The 27,908-nt window shown below is 51.9% G+C and overlaps 9 protein-coding genes across 9 annotated transcripts; 4 read left to right on the forward strand and 5 right to left on the reverse strand.

Moving 5' to 3' along the window:
* Window positions 1-1,107: 1,107 nt before the first annotated feature.
* CGCS363_v014200 (uncharacterized protein) lies at window positions 1,108-1,683 on the reverse strand (the record flags this gene model as incomplete). The annotated part of the gene is made up of 2 exons (XM_036646049.1): window positions 1,108-1,422; window positions 1,495-1,683. The coding sequence occupies 2 exons, from the start codon at window positions 1,681-1,683 to the stop codon at window positions 1,108-1,110; spliced, it is 504 nt and encodes a 167-aa protein (XP_036488147.1).
* A 4,325-nt stretch (window positions 1,684-6,008) lies between these two features.
* On the reverse strand, window positions 6,009-7,164 carry PaFS (Fusicoccadiene synthase; the record flags this gene model as incomplete). The annotated part of the gene is made up of 4 exons (XM_036646050.1): window positions 6,009-6,016; window positions 6,118-6,491; window positions 6,546-6,834; window positions 6,888-7,164. The coding sequence occupies 4 exons, from the start codon at window positions 7,162-7,164 to the stop codon at window positions 6,009-6,011; spliced, it is 948 nt and encodes a 315-aa protein (XP_036488146.1).
* A 1,385-nt stretch (window positions 7,165-8,549) lies between these two features.
* Window positions 8,550-9,455, forward strand: CGCS363_v014202 (Fluoroacetate dehalogenase; the record flags this gene model as incomplete). Its single annotated transcript, XM_036646051.1, has 1 exon — window positions 8,550-9,455. One exon carries the CDS (start codon window positions 8,550-8,552, stop codon window positions 9,453-9,455), a length of 906 nt encoding a protein of 301 aa, XP_036488148.1.
* A 578-nt stretch (window positions 9,456-10,033) lies between these two features.
* Window positions 10,034-11,278, reverse strand: L3HYPDH (Trans-L-3-hydroxyproline dehydratase; the record flags this gene model as incomplete). Its single annotated transcript, XM_036646052.1, has 2 exons — window positions 10,034-11,114; window positions 11,166-11,278. 2 exons carry the CDS (start codon window positions 11,276-11,278, stop codon window positions 10,034-10,036), a joined length of 1,194 nt encoding a protein of 397 aa, XP_036488198.1.
* A 2,195-nt stretch (window positions 11,279-13,473) lies between these two features.
* On the forward strand, window positions 13,474-14,274 carry CGCS363_v014204 (uncharacterized protein; the record flags this gene model as incomplete). Its single annotated transcript, XM_036646053.1, has 3 exons — window positions 13,474-13,871; window positions 13,929-14,065; window positions 14,114-14,274. 3 exons carry the CDS (start codon window positions 13,474-13,476, stop codon window positions 14,272-14,274), a joined length of 696 nt encoding a protein of 231 aa, XP_036488150.1.
* A 1,628-nt stretch (window positions 14,275-15,902) lies between these two features.
* On the reverse strand, window positions 15,903-18,823 carry BDF1 (Bromodomain-containing factor 1; the record flags this gene model as incomplete). Its single annotated transcript, XM_036646054.1, has 3 exons — window positions 15,903-16,280; window positions 16,331-18,623; window positions 18,732-18,823. The coding sequence occupies 3 exons, from the start codon at window positions 18,821-18,823 to the stop codon at window positions 15,903-15,905; spliced, it is 2,763 nt and encodes a 920-aa protein (XP_036488149.1).
* A 419-nt stretch (window positions 18,824-19,242) lies between these two features.
* Window positions 19,243-20,705, reverse strand: CGCS363_v014206 (uncharacterized protein; the record flags this gene model as incomplete). The annotated part of the gene is made up of 3 exons (XM_036646055.1): window positions 19,243-19,410; window positions 20,052-20,120; window positions 20,565-20,705. The coding sequence occupies 3 exons, from the start codon at window positions 20,703-20,705 to the stop codon at window positions 19,243-19,245; spliced, it is 378 nt and encodes a 125-aa protein (XP_036488152.1).
* A 1,023-nt stretch (window positions 20,706-21,728) lies between these two features.
* Window positions 21,729-22,946, forward strand: utp5 (U3 small nucleolar RNA-associated protein 5; the record flags this gene model as incomplete). The annotated part of the gene is made up of 1 exon (XM_036646056.1): window positions 21,729-22,946. The coding sequence occupies one exon, from the start codon at window positions 21,729-21,731 to the stop codon at window positions 22,944-22,946; it is 1,218 nt and encodes a 405-aa protein (XP_036488151.1).
* Window positions 22,947-23,641: 695 nt separating this feature from the next.
* On the forward strand, window positions 23,642-24,595 carry axeA-2 (Acetylxylan esterase A; the record flags this gene model as incomplete). The annotated part of the gene is made up of 1 exon (XM_036646057.1): window positions 23,642-24,595. The coding sequence occupies one exon, from the start codon at window positions 23,642-23,644 to the stop codon at window positions 24,593-24,595; it is 954 nt and encodes a 317-aa protein (XP_036488145.1).
* Between the last annotated feature and the right edge of the window lie 3,313 nt (window positions 24,596-27,908).

The raw sequence follows: 27,908 nt of genomic DNA on the forward strand, positions 1-27,908 counted from the left end.
AGATGCGAAAAGGTCGGACTTAACCTCATAACTGGTTTGTCTTCCCGTAATGGCTTTCAACTCCTGGTCTCTCCCATGGAAGCAGCAATCGTGGGATCGTTAAAGATTTGCCTCGAGATCCCGCTGCGCTTTATGAGTAGACGAATTGAATTGAACGGCCGGAAATTATCTTCAAATCATTCCCATTTCATACAAATTATGAGAATGGTTGTCTGCAAACCCTTCTTACTCAACTATACTTGATACGGTGGAGATCTCCTACACCAGTGGGCGAAGTCAATCGTTTGGTATTTTGATGCCTTCATTGCATGTCTTGGAAGAGTGCGCGATGATATTTTTGCGTCTTCTGCGATGCTTCCAATATATCGGTTCACCAATGCACAATTAAGGTATAGCCAGACCATCAACCGCTGCAGTGTTTTGCTATTCAGGCTCAAATCTCTAGGTATGCGAGAGGATAGTGACAAGAGTACAATAGGGATAATGGTGACGAAAGCTATGAAGGCGAGGAGGACGGAAGGAATAATACTTATAATAAATCCTTCTTTATTTTCATTATGGATAGCCCTTAGCCGCCCAGCTTATTGGAAGGATCTTCAATATTTGATGAGAGTTTCCAGAAAATGGAAGCGTGAATGCTATCAATTCAACATCTCTATCTCCAAGGTTGTGGCATGTACCTCTTGTTTCATCGAATGCGTTACGTCTGCGGGAAGCGCTAACACGAAGTTCAATTTTGTGATTGAAAGTGAATTAACGGGGTTTACAAACCTCTTGCGCCCTGGGCTTGTATGGTTATCCTCTCATATTCGTTCAGTCATCCCACCTACATGAAGGTGGACTTTGCTTGGCGCGTAACATTGAAGACTTACTTTAACGGACGATCCCAATACCTGAGTAGCCCTTCACAGTCTCAAGCATTAAAAGTATGGTCATTCATCAACGTCGTATTATTTGTATCTTCATCTAAGATTGTAACGGTATACGAACGTGAATAAAATGTACGTCGTCCATCGGAGTTCAGTAGGACATCAAACCCCCCGCACTGCCCAATAAAGCTTCTTGAGAGCGGGCATTCCGTCGGGTTGAAAACTCATGTTTCCCATATTAACCATTGAACTGAATACCCTTGCTCGCCTGGCCCGCATGTTGCTTGTCGGTGTTGGTGTTCTTGTCAAGCTTCGTCTGCTCCCCTGCGATGCGGGTATCAATGTTGGCCACATTCGCGCCCTGGGCCTTTTGAATCTGCAGGGATAGCAAGCCCAAGTAGTTCTTCAAAACCTTGTTCTTGATGAACCCGTTGGAAGCCTCCTGTGATTTGTCGTTTGCCGGGACGAATGCTAGATTCTCAGCATCGCCTACCAGCTGGGCTGCTTTCTTGACAACTTGGAGGTCTGCTGCAGAAGCCGTCGCTGGGTCAACCTAAGCCCGTTGGTTAGCATATGATCATAGCTTGTGCCATCAGGGGGCCAGTAAAACTACGGATGAACGTACGGGGAATTTGGCCTTAGCCTCGTCGGCAGCGTTGCCGGCTACACCATCAGAGATCTGGATCTCGGCGTACGTACGATCCACCAGAGCCCTCTTGTCTAGTGCTGCATCCACCTGAGACGTAGTGGGCAGCGCCGCAGCCAGCGAGACGGCGGCAGAAAGCAACAGAACAGCGGTGTTGGTGAAGCGCATATTGAATTGTGCGTGGAAGAGGCAGGTCTGAAAGGAACGGGAGGTCTGGGTGTAAACGAGATGTGTGGGCCGGCCGCAGTAGTGTAAGCTCCTGAGCGAACGAAAGAATGGAATAGTAGAATAGAACTAAAGATTGAAGCGAAAGATGGGATGATGAACAGTTGAATGGCTGGTGAGAACGGAGAAAGATCAGATGACGAATACACTAGGCCATATATACTTCGATATTTCTGGGCCGATTCGGGCTCCCGGCGACTTTTCAGATCGCAGAAGCTGTTTTTAGGGAAGCCGCCGTCAGGGTGGCTTGGATTGTCAGAGGGGTTTGGGCTGTTCCAGGGTATCGCTTCATGTCACCCTCAGGGCCTGAAACCATCTCGATCATGAGGCTAGTCCCAATGGGGAAAGCGCTTCGGTACACATCCGCTGGGGTTTCAAGGCACCTGGACTTTCCAAATCGGCAAGAGCCGAGTGAGCAGCTTTATTCCTAAAGCACGAGAAAGTTCTAGTAAGGAGTCTGTAGACACAGAAAAAGACAGGAACGAACGCGATTCAGGACATGATGTTGAAGAAAGTGTATTGCAAATCCGAATGAACCGGTGGGATCTTATGGTCCCACATTTCCAAAGGCCAGACGCGGGTTGAGGATTCGCGAGAAGTTAAGAATGTTGAGCTGTCAATGGCTTCTCAAGTCAGTACATGTAACTCCAGCAGAAGTGATATAATTCGGCCTTCATTCCAGCTAGTCAGCTTCAATGGGATGAATTCGATTAGCGGGCCAACTCAAATTTTCCAAAACAACCAACGCGCTTGGGGAGAGTTGCTACAGACTCCTCAGCTGCCGCTCAGCTTTTTTGACCAATACTACCAGACGTGCAACTCACCTGCCTTACCAATGCGATAGAAATGTCGCTTGACTCAAACGCGGGGCCAGAAACACGGTATGGCATATGCGATGGAACGATACATGTCGCACCCCACAACCCCTGGCTACAATGGAGGCTTACTGAAACAAGCGTGGTATCCGTACTTCTTCTGGGGGTTTGCACCTTCACGACATGGTCTAAGAACAGCGGTACTCAGCGAAAACCGCATCCCTCCAAACTCTCAAAAAGGTATTTGACCTTAGTTAAAGTTGAGACGAACCATGTGCTCGGGTGGTTGCAGGGACGGCGCCGATGCCGAGTTTTCGACATGACTCCGCTCTGTTGTGTTCTGGGAGAAAGGGCAGTGGGACATGATTTTCTGGATGGCGGCTTTCTGCCTACAGCAAGTACTAACAAAGCGTCATGTCGTCCAAGCTTTTGCCTCGAATTATCGAATGAGGCTTGATAGAGAAAACCGGACGAGTCTACGTGACCACTCAGCCTCTAACTAAAAGCGTCTGAAAACATCTGCACACACATAGTACTTTGCATCTTTTTAGGTAAAACCGCTGCAGGTGAAAACTATCCCGAAGACTAGAGTTCTGTGGCTTCATCTTTATCTGTCATGCCACAAAGGGCTGGCCAATCCGAAGTCTTGGTATTTTCCGATGGCGACGGCAAGCCTTGAGTGGCAGCACCTTGAGGGACAAACTTTTGCTTCTATAAAATGTGCCATTCACTATCGCCGGAAAGCTTTTCGCCGGTAATTTTCTTCTTCACTAGTGGTTGTCCGGTCCAACATCCCGAGTCGCTTCAAAACTTGCATAGCACAATTCAGCCTGCACCGCTGCAGCCAGCCAGTCGACAGGAGGAGTGATGATGGCCGCAAAGGGCCATATCAACAACAAGTTCCAGCATGGCCGCCTTCCAGGATACGAAAAAGGACCGTCATTGGCAGCAATTCCAAACGAGCTCCTCTTCGAAATATGTCGATACCTTTGTCTTCATTGTCAACTCCCACACTTCATCGATGTCCCGCACACAACATGGGAAGAAGGACGCATCGGACAGTGTAGTCTCGTCAATCTCTCTCGTACCTGCAGACACTTGAGAGATATAGCACAGCCTATTCTGTTCCATTACTACTACAGCGGTGACGCCCTATTCAGTCCACCAGGCGGCTTGGATCTTTCGCAGTATATCAACTACAACGGAATGATCGAAAACGGCAAAATGATATCCTTCCTGTACAGCGTCATTAGCCGACCTGATCTGGCAAGTTCGGTCAACGCATTAGCGTTGGTTGCTCATTTGCCTACCTATTCCACGGGCAATTGCGATGTTCCGAATTCGACATTCCAACTTTTTCGTGACACAGCCGACAACATCGGCCTAGGAGCGGAGATTCCTTGTCGATGGAGTGTTGCAAGTCTTTTCTGGCTGCAGGAGCTAGCGATAGGTCTCTTGCCCTCCGTGCGTCATCTTCTCGTCAGGAGACCTCAAACAGAAGAATATCAAGTTCTGCAACAACCGTCGCAGTCTTTGCCAAACTTAAATCTTTCTTCCCTTCTAAGTTTTCTTCTTCGCAGTTTGCCGCCTGGAGGCGCACTTTATTAACTGCTGTATAACTTTTACGGGGAAATAATCGAGGGCTAGGATAGTTTATAGAGAAACCTCTATAGCTACCTATAGGGGTATATAAAGAGAGCGTAAATCGCTTTAATTATAGGGGGTAAGTATCTCCCTCTTTATATTACTATAACTTATTACTCCTTTAATATTAAGATATTATTATTATACTATATTGATATTATCTATTACTACTTTAAAAGTAGTAATAGCTTCTTTATAATTACCTAAAAGAACTAGGATGAAGTGTGCAGATTTTTGCGCACACAACCTAGTCCCCTAGCGTAAGGCTTAATAGTATATTAAATATACTACTGCCTAATTCTTTTATGAATTTTTATATAACTAAAGATATATAAGAGGTCCCCTTTACTCTAACTACCCCCTATATATCTAACCGCCCCTATTAACTACTACTACGCTATAGCGATTGTGTATATGTCCTTGAGTTCCTTCAACAGGGTGCTGTGCTTTGATAATGTGAGACGCTCAATTTGATTAACGTTATATGGCTTGTTCGTCTTGAAGTTTGTTTCGATACGCTTAAAATATCTCCATGCCTCGGCTTGATGATGTATCGTCTTGCCAAACTTGAAGTATCTGGCATTACTGCCAACTTCTGGCGTCGATAGGGTTCTTAATTGTGCTCTTAGTCGTACAAATGGACTTTTACTGCGCGCTTGCAATTTGGAAGAACTTACCGTGTCCGATTATTACGTCGAAACCGTCCTGCCGGGTCCTCAACCAACACTCCTTCCCCCAAGACAAACGCTACGTAGCCTAGTGCTCAGCTCTGAAGATGCCACGTCATCTGAATGCGCATGCCCTGAACATGTTAGCAGATTCAGATGGCTTCAGACAAGATACTACCACGAGCTACGCGGGACGCATGTTTCTACACGTCTGACCTTTCGCAACTACTCTGTTCTCGAATCACTCGAGATAGATCAAATACTTTTGGACGGTCACATTCCTGGGCCGCACACCGACTGGTCCACTCAGCTGGGCACGTACAATCCAATGACTGTTCTTTCAAAGTTACCAAGAGGTTTGAAAGTACTACGTGTCACAGCTGTAATATGTTGGCCTGTTATGAAGAAAGTGCTGGATGCATTGGTTCGAAAGGCTCCAGTCATGTTTGCGAACTTACATGAAGTTGAAACTGTCTCATACGTCTCAATATTCGATCATCAAGCATATCCCAAGCGCGGATCTCGCATGGCCGGTATCAAAGACAGATTTTCCGAGATTGGTATTTCATTTACATTCAGATATAGCGCACCCAGAACCGAACTTCCTCCATGCAGAGCTCGTCTAAGGCATTTGTAGCAGCAAGTAGGGAAAGGCAACAGTATGCGTGGGAGTCCATATCTGTTTTCATGTAGAATCTTTCAGAATACAGTGGAAAAGTACAGCTGATGGTTTCAAATATTCTTGGTTGTGTTATCTTATTGTTTGGCGTCTCCAGTTCGAAATTCGGGAGTCATATAGGTTACATTTTCTAATTCATTGCTCATTTCACTATCTGGGCAATGATATCGACTTGTGTGGTACGATAGATGCTTTCGGCTACAAACTCAAAAGCGTTTGTTCATGTTGCTTTGCATATACCTGTTCTACATGTCACCCTGGCTGGTTCTGATGGTAACACTCGCCATGTAATCTGATTCGTTCCGTTTATGGTATATCCGTGGTCATCATGTTTCTCATCCTCACATGATAATACATATAGTCTGCTACCTTAGGTATATGATTTCTCACTGTTACTACGTCTGCATCTTACGAAAGCTCGAGATATGCTTCTACGACGAAGCGACAGCCCTGAAGAACAGTCTAAGAAACTGCACGAGCAAACCTATTTCTCATCAGTAAATCTAGACATTGCCTGTATTGCTTACTAGGTACAAGGTTGGTCAAATCCGATAGCGGGGGCAATAAATACTCCACACAAGGTTTCCGCTATAACTCAGAAGTAGTGCTTCGAGATACCTCCGCAAGTCATCAGAGAGGCTTTCGTTGTTTCGCGCGGCCTTCACGGTATTCCAATAAGTCGACATCACTTTCATTGTCTCCTCGCGACAAATGTCCTTAGCGTCGTCGACGCCAATCCCCCGCTCATTCATGATAACCCAGATGGCGTTAAACACGTGGTCTTGTCCTTCTTCGGCAGCAGCATCACGCTCCTTTTCCCAAGAGTAGAGGTCATTGACAAGTCCAAGAGCGATGTATAATGGTCGAGCCAAATCCATACACAACTCGTACTCGTGGTCAGGAATGGTTATGGCCATACCAAAGGTTATTGTGCCGAACCAAAATCTAAATCACTGTTAGGGACATCTCTTAGCCCATGCATAGGACGGGGATACTCACAGCTCGCCCGCGTCAATGGCACGTGAGGGCATGTACTCTTCCAAAGTCTTTGGCGGAGCCTTTCTTGTGTCTGCGGCCAACTGAACAAATCGTGCCCAGGCAGTCATTGATGTTATTGCTCGCTGTCGGTCGATTTTCATCATGTCGAGCAGCAGCTTTGCTTGCAATTGCTTCTCTGGCCTGGCGTTCGCAACCGAATTCGGATTCAATGCCCCGTTACCAAACGTCGACAAGAAATCATTCGCATGGTCGTCTTTATCATTCTTCAAATTGAGCTTCTCCATTGCATCTAATGGATCCCTATTAGCAAAACATCTCAAGTTGAGCACCAGATCGGAATACCGTCGTAAAGAAACGCATATTCGTTAGCGTAAGACATGATTTCGAGGCGATCTGGGAGGCACTCTGGAACGGTGACGGAGATGAAGCAGAAGTCATCCGCGAGGCCACCTTGGTAACCTTCCACATTGCTGACTAGCTTGGTCCATTCTCGTTGGACGCGAAGAGCACCGTCAATTTCTCTGCACTGCTGCTTGTGTTGGCGGAGAGAAATGCCGCAGTCGAGGCCATGGGTGTCGTAGGTGCCTCCCTCGACTTCTTTTGAGTACTCGAAAATCATCTCTCAAGTGCTTCCTACGAGAGACAATGTAGATAAGCCAGGATCTATACGCAGCGCTTTTGCCCACACCAGCCGGCAACATTCTTCTTTTAAAGATTCCATTATCAGTCACAACTCCGCCTCTCTCTCGCATTTTAAACACGTCATTATCTGGCCGGGGTTCTGCTTACTATGATCCGTTATCAACCCTGAGGTTATTATCCGCTTTTCTCTCGCTGGCCCCTGTCTCTGGTGATCGAGTCCAATTGAATCTGTCCGCGGGGATATGACTAGGGGTACATTTGGCTAGTCCAACAAGGTTCGCTTGTAAGCGACCACTACAATTGGAAGCCTGGATGATCGCGACACCTCTGTTTCCCCACCACCACACGATTTACCGTCCTCGACCAGCAGCTCAAGAGAGTTTTTGTGTCAAGCCCTAGCTCCACGCATCAACATCATTCGCTGACGATCATTCAGAGGGGGTTCGCATACCTGCTTTGGGGAGGCCCATGATGTCCTGCTGCATGTGGGATTGATACCCATGATCGTGACACTGTTGATGTTGATTGTGGGCGTAGTAGCAGCCGACAATCACTGCCTGAACAGGGATACGAATGGCGTTAGTTCTTACACCGAAACGAGTCTTTCGAGCACTTGAGTCCGAGCTGAATCAGCAACGCATACATATGTAACATCAATACAAGTGGAGGACATTGGGGGCCTAAAGGATAACAAAAAGGCACAGCACAGTACATGAGAGCTTTTGGAGGGGTTTCTTCAACGTCATTGGCATCGTCCAACGATCGACTCTTAATTAAATTGGGCGAAGTGCCAATTTTGTATCCAAATCCAAACCCGTGCTTGTCGACTTGGAAAGCTCATAAACCACGCCATTCGTCGCCTCTTCGATCGCCTATTGCTATAGATTAATGCGTGAGTCTTCCATATCAGACCTACTTTTATCAACATTGCATGTTCGTTCTGAACGCGTTCGGCTTAAGATACCCCGCGCCTAATCATTTTGCCGCTGCTCTCGCGATATACGGCGAGCTGACAGCTGGCCGAGATTGGTCCCAATTCGCTCGGTGTATCAACCAGCACGGGGCCGAAATATTAGGTTTCGTCCGGCGATTTTAAACGGGATGGTGGATCAAACGGGGTTAACCGTCGGCGTGCAGACGGACGCCCTCCGAGCTAACACCCCGATGCCGCTTTGAGATTGGAGTTGCGTCACTACCCGCGTCAAACATTCGCCGAAAATAGACACCCAAGGGCGTAACGTCTCCTTAAAATCAGCTCGGCGTCACTTTCAGTTGTTAACATAACAATTCAGGCGTTTCAAAAGTAGAATAACTCGTTTTCTGTCTCCTTCTCATCTACCCATCAAAGCACAATCGCCCAAGATGTTCGACGGCTTCCAACCATTCACAATCACCACCCAAACCTCCCCGCCGATCACTATTCACGGCATTAAGAGCGGGGATTCCGCATCACCCCTCCCGCCCTTACTCCTCATTCACGGTTTCCCTCAAAGCCACCACATCTGGCATCGCGTGGCAGAACGAGTCGTCGACAAGTATACGGTAATCGCCATTGACATCCGCGGCTACGGCGCATCCTCGAAGCCCGGCGATGTGGCATCTTACGCCAAGAGCGCAATGGCGCGCGACTGCATCAGCGTGATGGACCACCTCGGCTATGAGGGAAAGTCCTTCTTCGTCTGCGCGCATGATCGCGGCGCGCGTGTGGCGCACAAACTGGCTGTTGACTTTCCCGATCGCGTTAAGAAGGCCATCTTCCTCGACATTGCCCCTACTCTGGTTATGTACAAGACGACAAATTTCGAATTCGCAAAGGCGTACTTTCACTGGTTCTTCTTGATTCAGCAGGAACCTCTGCCGGAGACACTGATCTCAGCCGCGCCAAGGCAATACGCGGAAATGTTCATGGGGGGCAGACAACCGAAGGGACTGGAGATCTTTGAGAAAGAGAATTTCGATTACTATGCCAGCGTCTTGGAAGACCCAGCAGCGGTGCATTCTATGTGCAACGACTACCGCGCTAGTGCGACGCTGGATTTGGAGGAGGCAGAGGCGGACCTGAAGGCTGGAAGGTTGATTCAATCTCCCTTGATGATACTTTGGGGCAAGTATGGTGTGATTGAGAAGTGCTACGATGCAGTGAAGGAGTGGCAGGATGTTACCAGCAAAGATGTGACGGTGAAGGGACATAATGTTGAGTCTGGGCACTATATTCCTGAGCAGGCACCTGATGATGTTGCTGGGACTATATTGGAGTTCTTCAAGTAGAATCTGGAAGATACAATCAATCGAAGATGAAGGTGTCTCAGAAGGCTTTCGACATTGAGATACATATCACTGACTATTCAAGCATGCGACCGGTAGGCTAAAATCAGTTGGAATTATCGGGATTGTGACATGGCTCACCTGGTGGGCCTACAATCAACTCTAAGCGGATATTACGTCCCGAGTATAATCAGATGCCCTGAGTCTTGACACTCTGAAGGACTCCTAAGAAACCATCTACAAGATATTTGTCGGGGTCAACTGAACCCACCTATCTCTTCCTAGACCCTTGTCGATGTTTTCTGCTAGCGTCATCAACGACTTGCCTTCGCATCCACAGCATCCCCGTCTCAAAGCGGGTTCATCTCCACGGCGTTGTGGCAGAGTGGTCTAATGCGCAAGACTAGAAATCTTGTTCCTTCGGGAGCGTCTGTTCGAATCAGGCCAACGTCGATGCAAACTTTTGACATCATCTCGGGTTAAGTACCTTAAAGGGTGCGTGCAGATATTTCTTTTGGTTCTGAATAATAACCGAAGCCTTTGAGCTTTTGCGTGAGCTGCTTCTTCTTCGTCTCTAATTCTTACTTTCCGAGTGCCTGGAAGGAAAAGCCTCGACCGACATCATCCTCTTCCTCGGCGACAAACGTGCTTGCACCAATGTAGTGCGCCCTTCCGCTCACCTCTACTCTAATCCCCTCCATCTTACCAAAGTCAATCTTTTCGACCGGCTTGCCAACAAAAGCACTTTTATAGTCTCCTTGAGCTCTCGACACCAGACTGTGATATGTCCAACTCTCTCCCAGCTGTCGTTCTCCCTTTGCAACTGCCACCGCAACTCGGGCTTGGACAACTGAGCCGGTGGGACTGCGATCAATTTGGTCCGAAAAGAAGTATAATCCTGTTTCTGCGCCTTTGCATTCTGGAGCGACTGGCAAGTCGTCCCCGCTGTCGGCATCTGTGACCATGACGCCATAAATAGACTGAAGACGCTTGTCATCCGGCAGTGCGAGACGAGTCCGCAGAAGTTGGTTCGAGTTGAAAGCTTCCTTCAACTTATCTGCGGCGTTTTTGAGAGCAGGAAAATATGGCTTCGCGAGCGATGGCGAAAAGCCCAAGGCAGACGCCGTGACGATAATGTAAAATGCACCACCATAACCAACATCGACAGTCATACTGTCTCTGCCATTCATCTCAGCCCATCGGAGGTTCTCTGTGATGTGGAACGTGAGGTCGGTAGCGATAGCGAAAGTGGGAATCGAGAGGAAGGTAACCGGCCTACTTGTGTCCGTCCTCCAGCTACCGTCCGCCTTCACGGCAGGGACCTTCATTTGAACGATGCCTGCCGGCACATGCAGCCTAACTTGTACCTCATTCGCCTGCTCATCGAACTTCAAGTCCTTGCGTCGCGGGAAGATGGTCTCGTCGGTGCAGTCGACAAGGAATCTGCCGAGCGCGATCGTGGCGTGTCCGCACATCATTCCGTACCCCTCATGAGTGAGAAAGAGGGCGCCCATATGTGCCTCTCCAGAGTCCACTAGCTCGGTGCGTGGTCTCAACACGGCGCTGTACATGTCTTGGTGGCCGCGAGGCTCGTAGACAAGACTGCGCCGTATGTGGTCATGCTTCGATTGGGCCTCATGCCGTTGCTCGAGTAGTGTGCCTCTGTCGGAGCATCAGCAAAGATTGAGGCATTTGGCTGTGCGGGTCACATACGGGATATCTGGGTAGCCGGCGTAGACGATCCGCGCCGGCTCACCCGAGGTGTGCATCTCGACGGTGCAGATCTCAGACTTGACGAAGGGTCGAATGAATGAAGGTAGACTCATTGTGGCTTATGATGACTGGCTACAGAAGCACCGATAGGATTTTTGTCGGACTCTGGAATTGAAACTGCTGATGTTTGCTCCAAAAAGACATGCCTCAAATGACGCGAGCATCGCCGCCAGCTGGCCCCTACATGATTCCGATTCGGGACCCACATCCCGGCCACTAAGTGCCGATGTCGGGATCAAGACGGCCGTTGGCCCGGGACAAGGCCGCCCACCCTGGAATCCCCATTGAAAAACGTGGCCATCGATTCAGACATTTATGAAAGCCATCGCAACCAGCCTAGCAGTAACTATTCTGAGGCTGTTAGAATAATCTTATCGTGAGGTTGGTAAAATGCTGTAGTTTAGGCGGACTGATTTCTTCGTATGATGAGACCAGTTGAGACTTGAGAGGACGATGGAGGCCATCACTCTGTGCCTTGATAACGTATTTACATCTTTGGTTCAGTGAGTATACTTTCCAAAGAAATTCTGCCGAATCTGTGCAATGTTTCATTTTGGTTAGGCGAATCCTTGTTTCCTCCCTGGAGAACTCAGAGTGACCCTGTACAAGACGTTCGAGCTCTAGGCCCTCGGCTACTTGCTTTCTCTCTAAGAACAACAGAACAAGATAAACGTCGATTGAAATCAGGTCTATGACTAGTAGCATAGTTGGGCGTGTGCTTCAGAGTGCTATGACCGTGGGGTGGTTTCAATCAGTTCAGTGGCTATGACCTACCGTTTGTCTCAACGACTGGGCGAGACAGTCAACGCGCGTCTTCAGACATCTTCTCAGAGAACAAGCCCGTTGAAAACCAGAAGCGTCTTTCAACCATTCCAGACGCGGAATTGTTTCCATTCTCTTGCTGCCGGACACATCCACGTCGATTAGGCGCGCGACTGCTGCGAAATGAATGATCCTTTCAACGACAATGTTGACTAGGGCAGCCGAAGATGGATAGCCGTGCTCATTACAGCGAAGAAGGGGATAAAGGTTGATTATCAGAAGCTAGCAACCACATTCGAAGGCTGAATCTGAGAAGCACGTTGCAGCCCTTGTAGGGCCAAGTTGACCTTCGGTTTGGATGTCAACATCAGACGAGTGCGTGCTCAGGCAAAGACGCCGATTCGGCAGCGACCACAACTCAATCTCTCATCAGAACTTTCAAAAATCTGCGATGCAACGCAATCTCACTCTTCTCCTCGGTGGTTGTCAACTAGCGCAGGATGCTACGACACCATGGACTCATCTCGGCCCCAGTTTGTTGAGCCCGGAATGCTATATCCGGTGTCAAGGCTTCCCGGAAAGTCAAAAACGGCAAACATCGGACTTTCGAGCCTCTGTACGGAAACACAGAACCAAACCATTCCTAATCTTGCATTATCGTGCCGGAGAATATGCAAGCTAGTTCGGCTCATGTTCTAAGTCTTCGACTTGACACGGGTGCACAGATGCATTAGCGCAGCTTACGACCGAGACCCCAGCCAAGTGACCGCGGTATTATTTCAAATCACATTCTCAACCATCTTTCTCTGCGTGCCATGCCAGTAGACTAGCATGTCCATAAGAAAACGTTGCAAGTTACACACGATAGTTCCACCAGGGAAATAGCTTAGTGCCAACCTCATTCCTAGCTTGAGCCATGCATCAACCTCGATCCATGGGCCCTGGCTCGTCTCCTGAACTACCCCTATTCAGGTTTATATAGATGTTGAATACGGAAGCATCCATCGCCATCTTTAACTCGCTGCAGGTTGCCAAAATAGTCTTAGTTTCTTCGGCAAGCCGTCCGCCGTGTTGACTTCTCAGCCCCATCACAGACTCACGGTCTACAGCAAAGTCTCACCCTCTTACACCATCTCACCTACTTGCCCCAGCGACTGAACGCCTAGAGCACACAACACCGTCATCAAAGCCTCACCCCCACACATACGCGGTCCTCCAGCTGATCCTTTCTAGCCCTGCAACGCCCCGGATCATCGCACCCACGTCTCGCCGTTTACAGCCTAGCCTCCCACCCTCGTGAAGGACCCCTCGGCCACTACATGCAGTGAAAAGATCTCCCTCTCCCGCCATGGCACCAACGCTCGAATATAACCCTCTCACATAATACCTGCTTCTCTCCCGTCCATCTCAAATTTCACACCTGCAGCTCGCGCCCGTGCCCATTCCGCCGCCAGCCCAATGAGGCCGCGCCGGCCTCGTGCCCACGATGCACATCTTAACTTTCCTTTCCCTCGCCGTCTTCCTCTCTCCCAGATCCGTGTTCGCATCCGCCGTCCGTGACAACACCTCCCCATCCCCGGCCTTCTCCGTCCCCTTCCTACAAATCACACCGGCCCCGGACCCGTCCCACGTCTCCCGCCGCCTCCATCTCCTCAAACCCCGCCAAGGCCCCCCGCGCTCGCCGGACGGCAAGACGGGCTTCATAGGCTGGTACACCTTCTCTGACGCCTGGGTCTCCGCGACGTGTCCCTCGGACGACTACTTCGCCGCCGACGAGACGTACGGCGTCTGCTGCCCGCGGGGCACACCGTACTGCGACCTGGCGACGGTCTGCGGAGGCTCGAATAACAACTTCGCCGTGGGGCCGAGCGGGCAGGCTGACTGGTACGTCTAGCCGCTTGACAAACCTGTATGCGTGGTATTAATGCAAGCTTGCGATAGCGGGCCGACGAAGACCTGCGACACAATCACTGTCTTGCAGACCAAGGGAAGCGACGACGCAAGGCGGATCATATTCTGCATCGCCAAGTCGGACCAGTATGTCCTGCCGATGACCTGGTACCGGGTGACGTTTCCTCGTGAGTTACGATTTCGCATACAGCCGGAAGATGTCTGACGCGGTGAAGTTCTCGAGGCTACGGTGACCGTGACGGAGAGCACGACAGTGACGGCGATCATTCAAGGCGGCAGCTCGGCTCGTGGGTCAGACGGCTTTGTGCATCCTCCGCCGGTGAGATGGGGGCTGGCTGTGGGCTTCGTCTCTGTCTTGATGTTGATGACAGCATGAAGTACGCCCGCGAAAACGACGGCATCTACGGGTCTCGGATTAAGATGATTTTGAGGGGAGAGCGATCCGAACTGTTGAGAGCGAAGCGCTGCAGTATAAAAGGTCGGGGTTTCTCAAAAGAGAGCAAACACAAGAGCTTCACCAAACAAAAACGTCAGTATTCAAAGCAGTTCTCCCACCATGGACATATAGAGACTTGGCTTCAGAGTCCACAGTTCGCTCTGTACAATATAGCTACATTCTTCACGAGGCATCTTAATTCTTCCGTGTTTGCGTGGCTTTGTCATGGACTCTCAATGAATTCAGAATCATGATTTGCTAGAGTGCACTAAATAAATTAATGGCCAAACCGACAACTGCGATCATAGAAATAAAGACGTCGATAGCAGAGAGCATCATAATAACAGACAGCGATGACAACGGCAGGGGCATGGACGACGGCGACAGAGACAATGCGGCAAAGAAGAAGATGACAACGACGGGAACAAATGCCTTCTTCACGACTTCTCGAAGCAAACCATGCCCTAACCCATGAACCAAGACGTACTTCGATAGAAAAGCCAACCTGCCTTTAGTGCAAGGACACCCATTTCCCCCGTTGTCTCTACCTCCGTGCCTGCCGTCTCCGGCCGGACCCCATCACCGCGCCGCCGCCTCGCCCCACAACACCAATCAAAGCTTCGCACCAAACCCCCGGAGCCGAGGGAGCCCTCGACCACACATCACCCATTCCCTTCTGCCACTCCCCACCACCTGGACACCAACCACAACCAGCAAAAAAAAACCCATCAATCTGCAGGCAGCAATCACATTTTTTTCTGCTCGATCAAAACACACATGGCTTGATTTCTCTTCACCAAGGTCTTCTGCAACCCTACAATCAGCCCTGGACCTCGGAAAGAATCCAGAAGCTTCATCAAGCTTCATCCGAGAGACACCCGACCGACTCAAGATAGTCTCGGCGTGGGCGCAACGCTCATATCCGAAGTCCAACTCACCACATCTCACGCGATTCAAGCAGCATCAATCCGATGTCACATCAGTCGATCCGACCTCCCGCTCTCGACGTCGACCCGGGATCACCCAGTCTCAGGACGGAAGTTTCTGCAAGCGCTGACTCAGCTATAGACCCAAGACGCAGTCGGCATCGACGATGCCGTTCCATCGGCAAGCACCCGCGAGTCGTCCGTCCAAGATGAGCGACGGCATCACGACCTCACTACGACAATGGGATGAAGAGTATTATTATACATCTTATTCTACAACTCAAACCGCTAGCTCGCCGAATCATGCTGCTAGCAAATAATGTGGATGCTCTCAAAACGCGGCATCCAGTAACACCGCAAATCAACGCCTTTTTCATCTGTCTCCGCAGCCACTCCTCGGGCGCAGACAATCGGCTTCAAATGCGGTACCCGGGAGGTCATGATTTACTGAGGCCGTGTCCAAAACATAGGACCAGCCTCTCTTGCCACCCTCTTGGGCGGATGAGCCCCGCGGCGTGGTTGACATGAGCCATGTAGGACGCCAGACCTTCCACACAGGTAGGCTATGCTGGCGTCGCCATCCTCTCTCCTTCCCCTCCTGTAGATTCAACATAAAACGCGCTGCTGATTACGCGCAAGCAATTACTCCTCCTCAGAGTCAGAAGACTCGCTGTCGCCATGAATCGGCGCCTCGTCCGCACGACCGGCACTACCTGGTCGCTCGTGACCGTCGTCGGAGCCGCCCTTGCTGCCGTACATGTTGCGCAGTCTTTCGAGCTCTGCTATGCGTGCTTCTTGCTCCTGGGCATTCATCGGCTTATTCTTTTTGGGCTTGCTGGACTTGGAAGCGCCTTTGGCAGGCGCGCTGTTCACAGGCGAGGCCTCACGAGCAGATGCTGCTGCTGGGGCCAAGCCTGAGCCAAACGAGGGCAAGGCCTTCTTGCAAAGATCCCACAGCTTGTGCAACGCTTCGTTGGTCAGCTGGTCTATCTCCAACTCGAGCTCACCGCTGCTGTTCTCCTGCAGTCTGTTAGCAAACGAATTCAAGTGCACAGTGAAAGGTTACGTACCGATTGCCCCGTGTCCTTCTTGATGATGTCAATAGCTCTCTCAATGTGAGGACTCTCGAGGTCGTTGATAGCGTTCGCGATTGCATCCTTCTCGGGCTGGGTCATCGAGCGTTGCTTTGGCTTCTTGGGCGCGCCGCCGCCACTCTTCTTTTGAGGAGCGGCCGGAGCAGCCTTCTTGCTGGGAGCACCACTGGCCTTTGGCTTGCTGGGCTTAGGCGGCTTCGCCTTCGCTCCCTTGACAGGCTTCTGAGCCGGCAGACTTTGCTTCTCCTGCAGAATTCGTTGTCTGATGGTCGCAATGACACTCTGTTGTAGATCAATCATCGCGTCGCTCGATGCGTCTGCCGTTGTGTACAGCTGCGTTAGCTGTTCCGTCTCTTCCTTGAGGCGCTTCTCAAGCATTTGGATTGTCTTGTTGGTCGCCGGCTCGGCAGCGGCAGCGGGCGCTTCTTCCTCTTCTTCTTCAGCCTCATCTTCACTGTCGTGGGCTGACCCGTCGGATACAGGCTTTGCAGGGGTGTGCTTGGCGATCCACTGCTCCTTCTTGGACCAGAGATTCCTGAAGATGCTCTCCAGTTCCTGTCCATTCTCGTAGACAGGCTGACCGGGCTGGTTGAATTTGAAGCAGTTCTTGAACACCTGCTTGACGTCGCCCTGGAATTCCTTTGCTGACTGATAATCAAAGTTCTTCAGTTTGCCCATGATCGTACCAAGGTCCATGGGACGCTTGATGATGGTGAAGTACGTAGGAATTGCCAGAGCAACAGGGTCGACAGGGTGCAGGAAGGCGAAGTTGATCTGCGCGTGCTTCTGGTCCATCAACTCGCTCAAGACCTCGTAACAGAACTGAAGCTCAATGGAAAGTTTCTTCTTGTTGAAGTTCTTGGCCGTGTAATCAGGGTCTCTGTTCTTGGTGGGCTGAATGGCGCGCTTAGGTCGGTCAAGGTCGTTCTGTGTCGATGCACGTCGAACTTGAGGCACACCACCAGGCGGGACCGCGTAGGCTTCCGCCTCAGCTTTCGCCGGAGGGCTTGCAGCAGTTACACTAGGCTGTCTGCGGACTGGCGGCGCAGGCGCGGGTGTTCGGGTCTCGGAGTGACGAGAGGGCTTGGGTACTGGCTTCGACTTCGCTGGTTCATCTGAGGGGACCTCCATGACACGGGTCCATGCCAACCGAACGACATTGAGAGCCGCTGACGTTATCTCGTTGTTAACACCGTTGAACGTGCAGGAGTTCTTGTAAATCAGGCCGAGATCGTCCTTGAACTTGCGCAGGGAGCTGTACTTGTTGTCGCGCAAGTTGCGCTCAAGCTCGCCGATATCCATGGGATTCTTAACCCGCAAGATGTAGCTGTCGGCTAGACTAGGCCACATCTTGACGACAGCATCCTTGAAATGACCCCCATGCTTCGTCTTCTTCACGCCAGCTAAAACTTTACGGAATTCGCGTATTTGGTGAGAGGTCAACGGTTTGGGGTCGCGCTCGGGATCGTTCCACAGGGGAAGGGTGTCGAGAGCAGACTCGCCCATAGCCAAATCGCCCTGCGGCTTGACTTCGACAGTGGACTCAGCGGCACGGGCCTCTTGCGAATCGGCATTCGACTCGGTCTTGGCTCGCTTCGGTGCAGGCTCATCAGCGACGTCTTCTTCTCGCTCGCGAGAAACCTTGCTCGCTGGGGGTGCCTCGGTCATGGGAACGTCGTCGTCCTTGGGAGCTGGAGACTTTGCCTTGTCATGGTCAATTGCAAGTTGTGACATGCTTGCAGGGTGAAGATCTACCTCTTTGACTGCAGCAGCCGGCGCAGGTGACGACTCCTCCTTCTTTGCCCCATTGACCTTGTCGTCCTGGCTCATCTCGACATCTTCCTTGGCATCTGACGCGCTCTTGGCGGGTTCGGATGCCTCAGCCGCCTTCTCCTCTGGCTTCTTCTCCGACTTCTCCTCGGGCTTAGATTCAGGCGCGTCGGTCATGTCGACATCCTTTGCCGGCTCGGCAGCTGCGGGACTGTCGGACTTGGTCTTCTCTTTCTTCTCGTCCTTCTTCTCGTCCTTCGAGTCATCCTTAGATTCATCCTTCTTTGCGTCGTCTTTCGGTGCGTCGTCGGACTTATCGGCCTTGGGCTCCTCGGGTGACTCATCCGGCTTCGCAGAGCCCTCCTTGGGTGCAGCGTCGGCATCCTTGGCGGAGCTCACGTCGGCTTCAGCGGGTTCCTTCTTCTCGTCATCGTGCTTGCCGTTGCCATTGACGGTGGGTTTCTCGGACTCGCTGGCCTTTTCGGATGGTGAGGCGTGGCTGCAAACGACATCAGTTCCATTGTTGGGTACAAGCAACTTTGCGCCATGACGCGGCATACTCGTATCGAGTGCGACGCGCAAAGACACAGCTCTAAGCATCACTTACCCGTTGGTCTCCGGCTTGCTCTCCTCCTTTGTAGGCGTGGACTCGACTGTTTTCTGATCCGAGGTGGCGCGTTCTGACTGAGGTGACGCCATGACTGCCATGTGGTGTTTGCGATGAGGATAGAATTATTGTGCGCGACGCGACATCAATGGCGGCGCGCGCAAAGTTGGATAAATGCGATGCGACGGGCTGATGATGACGGCGGGAGTGGTTCGAATGTCGTTGATTTACGACGCGATCGGGGGTGAGCGAAGAAGACAGCGACTCTCCTCAATGGGATGGAAGGTACGGTCTCGGGTTCTCGTGATGAGGAAGGCGAGGGTGCGGCGAAGGCGCGATCGCGGGGAAGCTACCGTCGCAAAGGATGGAAGCTTGGGAAGGAGCGTCGCGATCCTGGATCGCGCATGCAACTCGGGCAGGAATGACCGGGATGCGGCTAGCGTGAAAGTCGCGACAACCTCGGGAAGAAGATTCGCGAATGCGCCGGGGATGATTGCAAATGCGCAGGTAATTATGCGGCTGTGCAGATCGATGATGCTTGAATGCGGCGACCTGATGAGGTGGTGGTGGTGGATTGGTTAATCCGGCCGATTTGCGACGCGCCCAGTAAACGGAAGGTGCAGTGTCCGTAGGTTTTTTTTTTTTGGCGATGCGATACGGTTCGGGAGGGTGGAGGGACCTGGGCGGAGGAAATCGCGTGCACGTCAGTGGTTTTTGGCCGAGATGGCGGCGCGTGCTATTTATGAGAAAGAGAGAATTGGGGGTGGTCCCCGGACAGCCGGTTATCTGGCCTTATCGGGGGGCAGCGCAATCACGCAGTGCTTCAGTCTTCAGAAGGGGTGCGGCCTGAAAACAGTGGCAGAAATGAAAAAACAGTGGCGTAGCGTTGGGCAGGAAGGACCTGTGCAATGAGAAGCAGGAGGCGGGAAGGGGGTCAGAGAGGAGAGGTGGTCAGTGCGTCTGGGTGATCGACGACTAGGGGGGGAGGAGGAAGAGAGCAGGAGGTCCGAGGGAAGAAAAAAAAGAGGGAAGAAATCGCAATTTTGCGAGAAAATGGTTGGAAGAGCAAGTTGAAGGGGACGCGGGTGACCGGGGGGAGGGGCCCGGGAGGGTGACATAAAAATGCATATTTATGCACAGAGTGGAGGCACTAGCCAATGAGGAGGCATCCTGCAGCCCGGATCAGGACTAAAGGCGCGAGGCTGGGAAATGTGACGGGGATGGGGGCGTGGAACGGGATGGATATGAATGTGTGATGCGAAGCGGGAAGCCGAAACGGAGTGAGAGAAAAAGAAGGAAAGAGAGGAAAACCGCACTCACCTCGAAGTGAATCGGGCTGGTTTGAGAGCGATGGAGCTGATCCTTCGTTGAAGTCTTGGAAAACAGAACCTAGATGCATAGCAAAAGATACAGTCAGTAAACAGGGCCAGCTACGAGATGTGGCTGATGATGAAGGTGTAAGTGCGGTGAGGCTGGTGCTGCGTTGCGGTGCGGTGAGAGGTGAACATGAAGTGGACCAGCCAGCGCAGCGAATGCCAACGCGCCAGATTCCAGCCAGGAAGCGACATCAATCAGCGGCCAGAGAAAACAGGAGACGAGAAGTCCATGGCATGTTTGTCATTTTCTGAGTGTACATAATGATAGAATGTTCTGTGTAAGGTACAGGCTAAGATTGGCGGTAAAGCCAACACCAACACTGTCCGTCGCAAGGAAAGAGAATAAGGAGAATGGCAGCGGTGCAGCAGCAGATGCAAACGCGAGGAAGGAGTGACGCGACACGGCTGCTGCTGCATTGCGCAACGCAACGGCGACAGAAACAAAATCGGTACGTACCGGAAGGATGAGGAAGCAGCTGGGTGGCAGCGAGTCTGGAACGGAGCGCAGTCGAGGACTGTGAGTGGCTGGCGTTCGGCGGTCTCGTGACAGATCAGATGACTGCGAGCTTCGTGGAATTTTTCCAGGACTTTTTCGCATCAAAAGGCGCGAATTTTAGGAATCGGGGCCACTTCTTATTTGTAGGAACCCGCCAAGTCGCGCTGACCCCTGCGGGAGCTTGACGGTCTACCCTGGCCAGGGTAATGGACAGGGATGAAAGCACCGTTTTTACCCAATCACCGTGTCGGATGACGCTAAAGCGGGGCTTGATGAGACAAATACGGCATAGCACCTAGGGACGGCTTCACGCTTGCCTGAGCAGCGCGTCGTCCAATGAGAAGCTTCCGTAGTTCTGATTGTGGGTAGTTCTGCCCTTTGAACCAATCAGACCTGCGTTTGGTTGAGGTCCTTTCTCGAGGACCGGCGTGCTCTGCCCGGCCTGAGGCTTGAAGACTGCCGCGTTTTCGCGAATGGCTTCTAGCAGATTTTTAGGCTCTACGCACAGCCACCGCGTCTCATTTCAACCCGCGTTTGAGGCTCAACAGGTTTGCACTATTGCCATGGAGAGCAAACGGGTCAACCATTTGATGGAAAAGTCACGAGTAGGGGATGGCCGCCATGGAGCAGTACAGCATTATGGATAGCATGAGGGGAAATGTTTTGGATGAACGGGGCAGAATGATCGCGTAGCATTATGGAGCTTGATGGAAAGTCATGAAGGTCGCAGGTGAGAGCGAGTTGACGAACGCAAGGAGGGAGGGTGACATGTGCAGAGGTCCGGTTCCGCCACGTGATGACTCTTCTGTCCGCGCATCTGCCTGGACCCTGAGAATCGGCCAAACCCTTCTCCTTCTCCGACGGAACCAGGTTGAGGCTGCCTTACCTAAGCTTGCATTCTTAGGTCGGCAGGTACGATCGTCCAAGTCCCTTACGTCAGCATCCCCCGCGGGCGGTCATCCGCGCCAGACGAAAAAAAAATTGGCGACCGGCAGAAAAAAAGTTCAGGTTCGTCGCTGTCGTTGCTGGAGGCGTGAGGGTCCCCCCCAAAAATCAACAATTTTCCTACCTTCTTCCACCAATCCCAAGATACCCCCCCTCCCTTCCGACCGAACAATCGCCATAATGTCTGCGAAGAGAAGGTCGTCCGGCAAGTTCGCGCCGCCAGTCGTCAAGCCCTCGATCCGAGCTCCCAAGACGACAATCGACGAGAGCAGAGCTGCCGTTTCCGCGACAGACTCGCTACAAGCCGCCGTCAAGGGCGACGCCGAACCAATCGAGATCTCGTCCGACGAGGACAGCGAGGAGGATGCTTCCGACGAGGAGATGGAGTCGCCCGACGCCGAGGCCGAAGCGAAGGAACCCGTGAACGGAGCTGAAGAAGAGACTGCCGAGAACCAAGCACAAAAGACGGACGCCGCCGCCGCAGAGTCGGACGACGAGGCCGGATCGCCCAGCTTCGGCGAGCTCCTGCGCGGCACGATCGACGTCCCCGCCATCCTCGCCCAACAAGAAGCTTCCAAGGAAGTCGTCCCCAGCTCCTCAAGAAAGAACCTCGCCGCGCCGTCCCTATCATCCCTGAGCACCGTCCTCACCCAAGCCCTCAAGACCGAAGACAACGACCTGCTCGAGTCCTGCCTGCAAGTGAACCAGGTTGCGACCATCCAGCAGACGATCGAGCGCCTCGACAGCAGCCTCGCCGGCGTCCTCCTCACCAAGCTCGCCGCGCGCTTCCACAGGCGGCCCGGCCGCGCGGGCAGCCTCATGGTCTGGGTGAAGTGGACCCTCGTCTCGCACGGCGGCGCCCTGGCTGTGCAGCCCAAGGTTCTTGAGCGTTTACTCGCGCTGCAAAAAGTCCTCAACGAGCGCTCGCGCGGCCTGCCTAGTTTGCTGGCGCTCAAGGGCAAGCTCGACATGCTGGAGGCGCAGATGAGCATCCGCAAGGAGCGGACGCGCAGGAGCCGCCACGCACGTCACGACGACGACGACGATGAGGATGACGACGAGGATGAGGAGGACCTGAAGGAGAAGGAGGCTGCTATCTACATCGAGGGCGAGACCACGGGCGCCGAGACCAACGGCACGGAGATGGCGCTGCTGGGAGATGAGGACGATGACGAGGTCCCTACGACGAACGGCTTCATTGGCGACTCGGATGACGATGACGATGATGAGGAGCCCGCGGTGGAGGACGACATGAGCGATGCGGAGGAGGTCGATGACGACGAGGAGGTTGACTACGACGATGTCGAGGAGTCCGATGACGATGACGACAGCGATGCGGAGGCCGCGCCGCCGGCCAAGGTTCAGAAAACTGCTTCTTCTTTCGCGAAGAGAAAATGAGAGGGGTGTCGCGATGCATAGAGGAAGGGGGTAGAACGGCACATAGACTTGGCTCGGTCGACAATTGACATAATATTGTGCAATAGGGCGAAAAAGCTGGTTGTAGGAGTTTCGGTAAATCAATTGGTTATCTGGTGAACTGTTTGTGGACAATGAGTTTCGGGTGATGTTTGCCGTGACTGTTTGCGCTTCACCCCTTGGCAACCGAAGACGCCTCCTTGCCTCGAGGAAACCCCAATTGAGTCCTCAGCAAACTGTTCTAACAACACCTCCCCATGATATCCCATCTCCGATGCTGGTCTCTGCGCCTGCAAGTCCGCCGTGTTTCCGGTCTGCCACACCGATATCCCGGCTCGCCGGATCCAAAGGTCTCCACATTCCCGTTTTGGGACACGGAGGCACCAACCTCCATGGTCTAGATCCACCGGCGATCCCCTCTACAACCACGTTCCCGCCAACCAGGCGCGCGAAATGCAACCTCAATTCAACTCAATTGGCCGTCTGACCAGTGAGGGGAACCCGAGATCATGATGTTGGAGAAGCTTGTCGGTATTTTAGCGCGGCCGGGGTAGCTCTCGCCAGACATAAAAATGCGTCTTCAGCCCCCGTCTTCTCACCTACACCCCCGGCGTTCTCTTGGCCTCCTCACTTTGGCTCTAGAATTCCTCCAGAGCCCCCCTCTCTAGCGCCGCAAGATGCGCTCAATCCTAAGCTGGGCCGCTGCCCTCCCCCTCGCAACAGCAGCATCCCTCCAACAAATAACCTCCTTCGGCCCCAACCCCACCAACGTCTCCTTCTACCTCTACGTCCCCGACTCCCTCATCCCCAGCGCGCCCCTCCTCGTCTTCCCGCACTGGTGCCACGGCACTGCCCAGGACGCCTTCACCAACAAGCCCTGGCGCTCCCTCGCCGACACCCTCGGCTTCGTCACCATCTACCCGTCCACACCCTGGACCGCCGACTACTGCTGGGACGTCTCCTCGCCGCAAACGCTCTCCCACGACGGCGGCGGCGACTCCCTGGGCATCGTGAGCATGGTCCGCTGGACGCTCGAACACTACGACGTCGACCCGGACCGCGTCTTCGCGCTGGGCACGAGCTCCGGGGCCATGATGACGAACGTGCTAGTCGGGGCGTACCCCGATGTGTTTGCGGCCGGCGCGGCGTTTGCGGGGGTGCCGTTTGGGTGTTATGCCGCTGATGGGTATGATGTCTGGTCTGATGACTGCGCGAGCGGGCGGATTACGCATACAGGGGAGGAGTGGGCGGAGATTGTGAGGGCGGCGTATCCGGGTTACGAGGGCCCGAGGCCGAAGATGCAGGTGCTGCATGGGGATGTGGATAATGTGCTGAATGTGACGAACTTTTATGAGGAGATTAAGATGTGGACTACGGTGTTGGGGCTTAGTGAGATGCCGACGGAGGTTGCGGAGAATGATCCTGTTGCGAACTGGACAAAGAGCGTTTATGGCACAAGGGAGCTGTTTGAGTCGTTTTTGGCTCATGGGGTTGATCATAACATTCCGGACCAGCCTGATGAGGTTATCCGATTCTTTGATCTAGACTGTGTTGGTGAGGGATGCTTTTCAAGGAAGAGCTTGCCGGTACCTGGCGCTTGCAAGAAGGGGCGATATATTTCGAGAAGATGAATCCAGAATACCTTTGCACAGAAGCAAGACGATACACCTTTGACCACAACCACAAAGCCTAGATGGCCCTGATTAGATAAATAGACAGCAACTTTCAGAACTAGTAGCTTCTCTTACGTTGGCAAACAGTTGATCGCCGAGTATCCATCTGATGCGAGTTCTTGTAGTCTTCTTCCAAATCCTTATCTCGACCAGGTAGCTATCTTGAGGTTTGACAATATGGAAGGACGGGTTCAAAACGACGATTTCGTCTGAGTAGTGCTATGATATTTTCATCCTCATCAACAGTCTTTGGTAAGCCACGTCGTATGTTTTCGCCTCTGCTACCAAGTAACCCAGCTTCAGAGTTCTCTTGCTTCCTTCATTGTTAGAAACCTTGTGAATTTGTCTCTCGGGGTTTATTGAACCAGGCTACTCTTCCCGGATAATATTCACGTATAGATTTACTGAGATGCGCTTCTGCGATCCCCGTTTTCGTCTTAGTAAATTTCCGGGCGCTTTGATTGACGAAGCTACTGAGGGTATCTGGGCATCCATGATGTGATGCCCATGGTAGCTTAGCAAACTCACGCACACGTTAGCGATCTCCTCTTGTTTCCCTGTTAGTCTTTTTTATTCTTTAGTGCATACGTTTGGGGGGTTATTTGTCAATGGAAAGTAGTGCGTACCCCTGTTATACGTGGCTTTTCAGCAGAAAGGCTAGCCAGTCAAAGCACTTCGTCATTAGATCTTAGTTATGCCGCCCGTAATTAGACAGCTTGTTCAATGACTATACTATCTTAACGGTGCGAGTTCTTCCCGCAATGCCTAAAGCGCTACGCAATGCGAGGTTGTGGAAAAGTGAAGGGTCTAGAGACCAAGGAGGACATGCGATGTACTCATCCTCTTCCCTTGGTTCTCTCGCAAGCATCTCCAGAATGCTCTCACCAGTGTGAGCCGAAACGTGCCTCAGGGCTTGCAAATCTTCCCAGAGTTTCCTGAGCTGCTGGTTGGAATTCAAGAGCCTTCGCATGAAGCTCCTGCTTCGGCATCGAACCTTGACCCAGTCACCGACCGGTAAACCTATGTTGTGATGAATTTTCGAGGGATCGAATGTCCATTCGAAGATTTCAGTACGAAACTCCCAATCATTGCGTGATAGTTCAATGAAGCGTTTCCATAGCTCGTGTTCCCTCCATGCATGTTGCTCGAACGTGAACACTACATAGGCCGACTCCACCACCACGCCTTCCATGCCGTCGCAAAGCTTCAGACAATTCTCTTTCACAATCATCTCCAAAGCCAAATGGGAGAATGGCTTTTCAATATCTTCCGCATCGGCTAGGTGCGCAAACGGCTCAAGTAAGTCTCCAACGATCTTTGCATGGGGAAACAATAATCGAATCAGCCAATGTTCGTCTTTTGGGCCAGTGAACTCGAGCTCCATCTTGCACAGCTCTTTGACAGCTTTCAGAGTGCATCTCAAATTTGAATGCAAGTCTGCAAGGGAAAAGGATTTGTACCAATATGGGTGGGAGTCTTTCTCCTTTACCACACCAATTACTATTTGAGGGCAAGCACCAATGAGTTGAAAAGAATTCCGGGTGCCGATAACGGGGCGTAAAATCAGGTAGGTCAGGCTTTCTGGGTACAAGCTCGAATTGTGCACGAACACCTGCTCGCTTCCCAGAAAGTCGAGCTCGTCTAGCAATTGCATTGAGAAGATGTATACCGGATGCATACGGTGGGGAAGGATCTTAAAGATATGGTACTGATTATATTTCCCGATCCGAGTTGGCTGTGATTTTATAGGCATATACTGTGTGACGTTGATGCACAATGCCCCCGTTTGGCTGCAGACTTGGCCGCAGACTTGGCTGCAGACTTGGTCTCCCGACTCTGCTGGTATACCCCAATTATTTTTAAGCAGGTGTGCTTCGAGTGTGTACTGTTCTGGAACCAGGCGAGTGTGAAGCTCCATGGCTATTACTCGCTGTACGGCCTCCTCGCCTCTGAAGTTTGGGCCACGGAAAATGCGGCGCCATTCCTTTTGTGATTCCCATTGCGGAACCCAAGACGGGCACCCATTGCGAGCTTTCGATCCACGGGATGCATGGAAAATTTGGCCCTGACCACAATTCAACAAACAGTGGGCGAATATACCGATGAAGACATGTTGAGACGATAAGGAATAGTCTGCTTGTAGCTCACGGTCTCGCGCACTTGGGAACAAGTCCTCTTCCGCTTGGACGATTCCCAACAAGCCGAAAACGCGATCGCGGGGGTCTGTTGCTTCAGCATTGGAAGTCATTTCCAAAAGGTGTGATATGTTCTTCTCAATCTCAACAGCTCGACACACATGCCCGAACCATTTTGCAGCGGACAGAGATGTGTATAAGTGCGAAATTTGATTTGCGGTTAAACCGTCAGCCCAAAAGTCGATATCTCCTATACGGATCAAGGCCTGGTAGGGGAGGAGAACTTCTTGGATTACCCATATGCGGGAAAAGTATCGTCGTTCAAGTAAACTTGTGAGATTCAAGGGTAACTTCGGTTGTTGATGTCCAGAGAAATTCGGCACTGCGGATCCCGATTCAAGGTCGCGCAGCGGATGGCGGCGGGGATGCCTCCCATCCAAAGGAGTAACAATGTCAGACCCAAGGTATACGATGACACGAGTACATCCAGAGTAGACCCGGCCCATATTAGCAACTTGCTGACTTCTTTCAGGCACATCTTTCTGATTGATACAGACAGCGTCGACCCATACCATACGAATCCCCCGCCATGGCCGCATGTACCGAAGCATGTCCCAGCAATTCTTCGTTTGAAAGAGGACGTCCCAGAAAGGACCGACGTATACTGGGTAGCATAGAGTAGTATCGTCATTTTCGCCTCCCCAGAGGTAAGAAACAGCTTCGTATTCGGGGCAGTTGTCTAGTTCGTAGACTTCTAGTTCCAGGTGGACCGGAAAATCATGACTTATAGCTGCGGACAGAACAGCCAGCCGAATCTCTGTGGGTTTGAGAGATTGGGGATAGATGGTCGATGGTGCTGACATAGCAATCGTGGTTGTTGCCGTCCTGTCTGAATCCGTTTCGCCGACGGAAACGACCGCTCCGGGACTACTGTCCGTCAGGCTGTGTTCACTCTCCGCCTGGTTTATATAAGAAACAGAGCGTGGCCACCATAGGTTCATGGAGCCCGAAGGTTCATCGACGGGGATCAAAGGCGAGGATGATGTATTCGCGGGCATGAGGCTGGATAGATCGGCTGATTGGTTGCAGTTGCGACACTCTGGCAACCCATTCTTGACATCAACCTGGGGGCTTAG

This window comes from Colletotrichum siamense (assembly GCF_013390195.1).
Source record: "Colletotrichum siamense strain Cg363 chromosome Unknown KSG_Cg363_contig10, whole genome shotgun sequence".
NCBI classification, from domain to species: Eukaryota; Fungi; Ascomycota; class Sordariomycetes; order Glomerellales; family Glomerellaceae; genus Colletotrichum; species Colletotrichum siamense.